General features: G+C 47.8%; 2 protein-coding genes across 5 annotated transcripts in view; both read left to right on the top strand.

Annotated features, from left to right (window-relative positions):
• Positions 1-3,455, top strand: part of socs7 (suppressor of cytokine signaling 7) — an 8,112-nt gene extending 4,657 nt beyond the window's left edge. The window contains exons 6-9 of the mRNA XM_019864501.1: positions 1,134-1,262; positions 1,802-1,937; positions 2,026-2,165; positions 2,654-3,455. Coding sequence (XP_019720060.1) covers positions 1,134-1,262; positions 1,802-1,937; positions 2,026-2,128 — 368 coding nt within the window. The 3' untranslated portion in view covers positions 2,129-2,165; positions 2,654-3,455. The remainder of the gene's footprint in view (positions 1-1,133; positions 1,263-1,801; positions 1,938-2,025; positions 2,166-2,653) is intronic.
• A 799-nt stretch (positions 3,456-4,254) lies between these two features.
• Positions 4,255-8,061, top strand: part of sp2 (sp2 transcription factor) — a 15,465-nt gene continuing 11,658 nt past the window's right edge. The window contains exons 1-4 of one of the 4 annotated variants that reach the window (XM_019864502.1): positions 4,255-4,382; positions 5,755-5,831; positions 5,937-6,707; positions 7,626-7,847. In XM_019864502.1, coding sequence (XP_019720061.1) covers positions 4,376-4,382; positions 5,755-5,831; positions 5,937-6,707; positions 7,626-7,847 — 1,077 coding nt within the window. In that variant the 5' untranslated portion in view covers positions 4,255-4,375. The other 3 variants (XM_019864504.1, XM_019864503.1, XM_019864505.1) reach the window with 3 other exon arrangements.

The following is an 8,061-nucleotide window of genomic DNA, read 5'->3' as shown; positions in this document are numbered from 1 at the left end:
GCGGCGGAAGTTACGTCGCTCTAAAATAATCAAATGCGCGCCACGTTTGAATAACTGCTCCAAGTGAAAAATGTTCATTCATGTCAAATTGAAAGTCAAAAATGTCGTTTCAGTCAATATTTGCATTTTTTTACACAAAGAAAACGGATCCACGATTCCAGGTTGATGAGAGCACTAAAATGGTAAAAAATTGGAGAAAAAGAAATCAGAGGAAATTTAGAAGAGATAAAAATCTGCGATTAACTACGGCTAATCCGAGTTAACTACAACAGTAACAGTTTAATTCGTAATTATCGGCATTAATTTCAGACAATTTTAACTCGGTTCGTTTTTTTTAATCGCGAGATTAATGCGGCACCACGTCGCGGCGGAAGTTACGTCGCTCTAAAATAATCAAATGTGCGCCACGTTTGAATAACTGCTCCAAGTGAAAAATGTTCATTCATGTCAAATTGAAAGTCAATGTTGTTTCAGTCAATATTTTGCATTTTTTACACAAAGAAAATGGATCCACGATTCCATGTTGATGAGAGCACTAAAATGGGAAAAAATTGGAGAAAAAGAAATCAAAGGAAATTTAGAAGAGATAAAAATCTGCGATTAACTACGGCTAATCCGAGTTAACTATGAAATTGTACATTTGATCGCGATTAAATATTTTCCATCGTTTGACAGCACGAGTTCTAACACGCCATTGCAACGTGGCGTTCTAACATCAAGTGCCAACGTGAAGTTTTGAACAACGCGCTCGCTTGAAGTTGGAATGTGATGATCGAACTTGTAACGTAACAGGCTAGCAGTGAGTTCAAACTTATTTCCTTTTAACATTTCAACGTATTGTTCTTTGAAACGACATGTTCAAATGGGATTTGCTAACATGGACTCGGAGTTTTAATATCAAGCGGGAAGGTGACGTTTGTGACGTGGCGACATCCTAAAGGGGGGGGGGGTCACAAAGAGCGAACATGAAGTGAACGTCAAGTTCTCGACTTTCTACTCAAAAGTGCTCACGCGAAATTATAATAACGACGTTGTGCTAACGTGGACTTCCGATGTGACGTTCGATGATGAAGTTGTGACTTGAACTGCTAACTAGCTAACTAGCTAAGCCAGCACTTGCGTTTTTTTTCTAGGCACGTTCAGCTTGTGGTGTCACCCCAAGTTTGAGGACCGCTGCCACTCGGTGGTGGAGTTCATCGAGCGCGCCATCATGCACTCCAAAAATGGGAAGTTCCTCTACTTCCTGCGATCCAGAGTCCCAGGTACGCTAACTTTCACTTTCTGGGAACACACGTGGAATAGACGGCCACTGAAATGCATTTTTGAAAATTATTTATTTATGTTAACAAACCCAGAGGGGGAAATTTTTTTTTTTGGTGTGGTGTGACCATGCGTATGTGCCGTTGCCGAAATCGCGAGTGGTCACACGTTTATTTTTCCTCCAAAAACAAAAAAAAAAAAAATGTCTTCCAAATCGAGAGGGAGTATTGCACACAAAGATGCGCAAAATTTGTCGCCATGTCTGGACATTGACCTGAATTTTTGTCAAGGATAAAAAAAAATACAGTTCAAAGACAAAGACGTATTTATTTTTTTTTCTAAATCGACTCTAGAGAGAGTCGCCAAAAGACGACAAGAGATGATTTCAATTTAGCACTAGAACCAATGATGTGATGTGCGCGCACACTACTAAATACGACTACGACTAGGTAACGTACTGCAACTTGTTCTTTTGCCATCCAAAAGCCCGTTTGCATTGTTGTTTGCTGCTATTTTGGGGGTCTCTCTTTCTCGGGCGCAGGCCTTCCACCGACGCCGGTGCAGCTTTTGTATCCCGTGTCTCGCTTCAGCAACGTCAAGTCCCTGCAGCACCTCTGCAGATTCTGCATACGCCAAATCGTGCGCATCGATCACATCCAACAACTTCCACTGCCCAGGTGGGCTCACCGCAAACCGCAGTCGGGTTTTCCTGTTCAGGTTTCAGCGAGGCTTTTTATGTGTCTTGTGGTTTGTGTGTGAGCGCAGGTCGCTGCTGTCCTACCTAAGTAAGTTTTATTACTACGACCCCGAGGAGGAGATGTACCCGTCCGTCAGAAGCATCCGGGCGGCGCTCCGGGCGCACACGTAGCACAAACGACGACGCCGACGATGAACGACAGCAACACGTACGCAACGTCAAAGCACTCATTCGTGATTGTGACATGGCAAAAGTTTGTTTTTTTGTTTTTAAATAATGAGAAACCATCCCGTGACATGAAACTTGGAATTTTTTTTTTTTACAGCGTTTCCATTTCCTAGAATAAAAGAAATGTGACCTTTTAAAATTTAGTTTGGATAAAAAAAAATTTTATCAAAGAATTTATCACCATTTATTTATTTTTTTTTAAATTAAAAAAAATTTGACGTCTTCTAACTTTTAGGTGTTACTCATATTTAACTCCTTCACTCCCAAAGACGTTTTTTTGCAGCTTTTTGTTTTCACCTCCAAATGCCTGACATTGTGTGACATTCAACTTTTTTTTTTTTTTTTCTTCAGCTGTATTTTATTTGAGGGCAAAAAAAAAAACCCAAAATCACATCCTGTACCCTTCAACTTGAAAAAAAGTAACCCGAGTTTCTTTTGTGACTTTTTCTGGCGCCGCTTCTAATTCAGGGCGCCAGCGTGGAGACCCGAGCCAGCGCAACGAGCGTCGCGGCTTCTCTCCGTTCTCGTTCTTCTCACCTCGGACGGCGTCTGGGGAGACGTTTTTTGCCGGCCGGCGTCCTTCTTCCCCGGAAGTTCCGCTTGCGGACCCAAACGGCAGACGGACACGCCCAAAGTGCTTTTTTTGCTTTGTTTGGAGCACTCCTCCCTTTTCTCTCCGGCCTTCTCTTTCTCTCTTTCTGTCCAGTGAGACGACGGTGGCTTCGGGATGCTCTCGGGGCAGACACACACGCGCGCGCACACACGCATTTTGGGTTCATGCCGTGTTTGTGAATCAAAGACTTTGGTGCGTGAACACAAATGTCAACAACACCAGCAACAACAACAAAAAAAAAATGGTCCGATTTTGGAATGACTTCGTTCATTTGGAAGAGACACGCAACGCAGCACAACGCGTTGCAGCCGCATTCTGGGATGTGATGGTTACCAGCGACGGATTCTCCAAATAGGAAAAGGGGACTCGAGCTTTCACCGAGGAGATCATGCGAGTGGAAATAAGCGTTTTCATGCTCATCAGTACGAAAATCAGACTAACAACATGGACGGGGCTCACTGCTAAGGTTGTTTTGCAGATTTTGACCTCTGCCTGATGTCATTGTTGGATTCCCGTCGTGCCACGTGCGTGTGCTAGCTAGTCTGCCCCGACTCATCCAAATGTATGAAGATGTGTTGATGGATGCTCATTGTGTTTCTCACAAGATGGACGCTCTTTTTGTAAATCAGCATAAAAGCAAAAATCAAAAAAGGCAAACTTGTGTCGCCCACTTTTCTTTTCATTCCGCTTTTACCTCACCTCAACAAAAAAAAATAATATTTTTTTTTTCACTATCAGAAAAAAAAATCCCGCCTTTTTGTATCGATGAGGTAAAGGAAGTGCATCGCAGACACACACCTCAAGAAAACATTTTTAAAAAGTTCAGTATCCGGATTCCGACTCGATACATTTCAAATTTTAAAGTTCGAGTTCACGCTGTGACGGGATAAATCTCATGCGTTAAGTTCAGTATCAAGTTATAATGTGATGAATTTCACGTTTCAACGTGATAGATGTAATATGAAATTACATTTGACGTCATAAGTTTTTTTTTTTTTTATGTACTCGTTTATCAAGTTCCAACGCGATATTTTTTCACTCCCAAAACAAATGAACACGTGCGGAGCCCTCCCTGTGTGAGTCTGCGGTCTTCTTTTTAAGTCCTATAAATGCTCGCTATATTTGGAACTCTATAAATATTGCCCCCCCCCCCCCTCCAGACACACACGCACGCTCGTGTTTCATAATACAGTATTTCAGATTTAATTGTCACATTGTTCGTACCGTTAAACCCCCTTCCGCCCCCCACATCTCCCATTGGACGTTTGTCGCGTCATTCAAACTTGACTCCTGCTCTAATAGGTGGTACATTCACGCGGAAAAAAACGTCCATTGAACCCAATTTCTCTTGGCGCCATTGGTAGACCACTTCGATCGATGGACGTCCCCCAAAAAAAAATTCCTCTTCGATTGGACGCAGCGACTCTCAATCATGGCAATGTTTAAATGCGATTGGCCGCTTTTGCCGCCAATCGAGTCCACTCTGAGCGCGGATTGGCGCAGGGGGGGGGAAGCGGGCGGATTCCTCCCTCCGGGGCTTGCTGCGTTTCGAGGCTGTACGGACAGCGAATGTCGTCATGAGCGGTGGGTAGGAATTCAAACATTGGCGTTTATATTACCTTCTACTTGGTAAAACATGACATTTGCGTGGCGCGCCACCATTCGGCGGCCAGTGGACGGATATTAAAAGCGGGCTGCGGCGGCTCGCGTCAAGCCCGAAGCCGCCTTCACTTCCTGAATTGGCTTTCCCTTTTTCTCTTTTGACCATCGAAGAGTTTAACTCGCTAACTACGCGGATGCTAGGCGGCTCCGAGCTAGCTTGGCTATGCTAACGTGTTCAGATGAAATAAGCCAAACTTGTCTCTTCCCCCAAACGTAACGCCACCAATGTCTCTCCCTTTTCCTCTCCCCAACAAAGCATTACCTCTCGTGTATTGGGGCTTGTTGTGGCCGTTAAAGCGAAACTTCATGCGAATTAAATCAGTTTAGATTAGCTGTTAGCTACCGGACCTGCTGCGGCTTCTACAGTATTTGGGCTCGCGTGTGTGTGTGTGTGAGGACAGTGTGCTAACGGCGTTAGCACAAACAAACCCGGACAATCCAGCCGGACGATGGTGGAAATTTTACAAGTTAAAAAGGATAATAGGTGAAGTGGTGTCAATGCTGCAAGGGGAAAGGCCCATTCATTTCCCGACAGCCCCACTGCACCGGCGTTCAAAACAAGACTTTGTAAACTTGCATGGGGAAATCGCGTCATTTTATTCTTGCTAGAAACCCACTGACCGAGCAAATGGTGGCGGCGGCGGCACCCTAAAAATACGCTTCTTGGAGAATGCTCAAGACATCAACAAAAAAAAAAAAAACGATTCCGATTCTGACAAAAACGGCGTCATTGCAAAACATGTGAGTTGCACAATATCCATACGTCGCCCTTTGACCTCTGCAGATAAATGATCCCATCGACTCATTGCATCCGTTACCGCTCTTGCCTCTGCGTGCACCGGTTTTTGACCCCCAGTACTTCTGTCTTAAAAGTGAGCACTCACAGGCCACAACATTAGGTACACCTTCCGCATCATTCGCAAAGCAATGCAAGACAGTATTTCATTGTGTCAGGCGATCCCCGGGATCGGAATATTGCAAACGACTCTCAGTGTGAAGACAGAAGCACAAAAAAAAAAAAAAAAAAAAAACATACAGTTCCCCCAGCCAATCAGAATGGCTGATATTTAGGGCGGAATTCTTTTTCGCGCCATCTCGAGGTTGCGTTTTGGTGTCGCTAAGCGGCAACGCCCTTCCGCTCAGTCAAGTCCAACGCGTCAAGTAATAGTTTTCCACGCACTCGAAAGGTGATTCTGCCGGCACGCTTTTCGAGTGGCTCCACAAAGGTGTCGTGCGCGAGATCGAGCGTGACACTCGGTTGCTTCGTTGATGACATGTGTCGTGTGTGTCGTAGATTTAAAGGACAATATGGCCACCGTTGTCGCTGTCAGTCCCAGTGAATATCTCCAGCCCTCCAGCGCCACCGCACAGGTGAGGCAACCGTGACCGGAGAGGTGCAGAGAGAGAGAGAGCGAGACAACGTACTCCCGAGTTTGCATCTCGACCTCTGAAAATCCGTCCCGTCTCCGCGTACAGGCGGAGGGTCAGCCGTCCCCTCTGGCCCTGCTGGCCGCCACCTGCAGTAAGATCGGACCCCCCGCCGCCCAGGCCCCCGCCGCCTCGCCGCCGACCCAGCCGCAGCCTCGCCGCCTCCTCCCCATCAAGCCGGCCCCCATCGCGCCGGCGCCCCCCAAGAACCTGGGCTTCCTCCAAGCCAAGGGCAACGTGATCCAGCTGCCGGCCGGCCTGGGCCCCGGCGCGCCCGGCAGCCCCATCGTGCTCACCATCCAGCAGAGCCCCGGACGCCCCGGCCCCCAGAGCCCCGCCAACATCCAGTACCAGGTCATGCCGCAGATCCCGGGCGCCCAGACCATCCAGGTCATGCCGCAGGGGGGCCAGATCCAGCTCATCCCGGGCACCAACCAGGCCTTCATCACCACCCCCGTGGCCGCGCCGGCCCAGGCGGCCGCCGCCCCCGTCGCCGCCCCCTTCCCTCCGCAAAAGACGGTCGCCATTAAACCTTCGCCCAAAACGAGAAAGTTGAGCGCCGCCGCCAACGCGGTACAGCTGCCCGGCGGGCTCACGCTGCCGCTCAATGTGGCGACGGGGGAGGTGGGCGGGGCTCAGATCGTAACCGAGGCGGCGGCGCACGCCGTCGTGGGCAAGTCACGACGAGGCAGGAAGAAGAAAGCGACGCCTGACGCGCAAGCGCCGCCGCCGCCGCCGCCGCCCCCCCCTCAGGCTCCTTCGCCACCCCCGGAGCAAATGGAGACCATTTTGATCGAAACTGCGGACAACATCATTCAGGTTGGGAAACCATTGCACGTACTAATTCGACTCATTCACTCCCAAAGACGTTTTGAAACGTCTTTTCAGACTTGGTCTGGAATTGGCTGCTACTGAATGAGTTCGTACCACTATCGGCGTCGTTGCCGATACCAGCCTTACTTCAAGGCGTCGGGTACTCGCAGCGGCGGCCGATACCGGCGCCAGCCTCCTCCTTGTCGCCGTTTTAGAATCGGGAACTAGAAATGAGAAGTATTAAAAACTGCCATTCATTCGATGCTAATGAAAAAAAAAATGCTCTTTCAGGGTTCCCACGGGTCCTTAAAGTTCATAAAAATCCATTAAAAAAAGAAGTTGTAAAATGATGTTCTTAATTTTCAGGGCAAGCTTCTAAAATCAATAAAAGTCCTTAAAAATTATTTTTATTCAAAAATAAATGGACGTTTTATATTTTCTACATTTAATTTTTTTCTTAGTGTACTTTATTTGAGAATGAATTCAAGTTTTACGGTATGTCAAATAAATGTTAGCTGATTGCCCCTAAAAATAAAGATGTGCCCTTCCTTTCGCAGCAATGATTTGAACACCAGTTCAAGTGAGATGTGGCTTTCTGTTCAGCCCGCATATTGCTGAGCGCGCATTAAATCCACCTTGAATCCCCTGCTGAATGGAGAAAAAAAAAGCCTTTAAAAATTGCTAAACGGGTCCTCAAAAGTCCTTAAAAGGTCCTTAAATAAAACGCAAGTGGAAGAGTGGGAACCCTGTCTTTAGGATATGTCGGTCTTTCGTTGAAATGATCTGTTTGCGAGGGCTGGCGCTTGCGCATCAAAAGTGGCATCGACGACGACTCACAAAAGATTTGGAAGAATCTCGGCCTTTTGCGGCCACGTCGTTCACGGACTGCCGGGCTGACCTTGCGTTTGGGTTTTGCGTCCGCAGGCGGGGAACAACCTGCTGATCGTGCAGAGTCCCGGCCAGCCGGCGGTCGTTCAGCAGGTGCAGCTGGTGTCCTCCAAGCAGGAGCCTCCCGCGGTCCAGATCCCCCAGCAGGCTTTGAAGGTGGTGCAGGCCGCCTCCGCCTCGCTGCCGCCTGTCCCGCAGAGGCAGTCGCCCGCGCCCACCGGCCTGCAGGTGCCGTCGCCGGACGCGGTGCCGACGCAGGTGGGTCAACCCCGGCGGCTCAACCTCTCGTCCTTTTTTTTTTTTTTTCGAGTCCCGATTGGCAATTCAATATGAATTGATGATGAACAGCCGGTTGGTTTCTCTGCCGCAACCAAAATGTCGATCGGCAAAAAATGGGATTGAAACCATCGCCGGCACACATGCAATCAAATTGCTCCTTGTATTTATGGTTTCATTTATTTATTGAGTAGAG

Source organism: Hippocampus comes, unplaced genomic scaffold (assembly GCF_001891065.2).
Source record: "Hippocampus comes isolate QL1 unplaced genomic scaffold, H_comes_QL1_v1.1 scaffold371, whole genome shotgun sequence".
Taxonomy (NCBI): Eukaryota; Metazoa; Chordata; class Actinopteri; order Syngnathiformes; family Syngnathidae; genus Hippocampus; species Hippocampus comes.
This window is presented reverse-complemented; position numbering and strand designations above follow the sequence as displayed.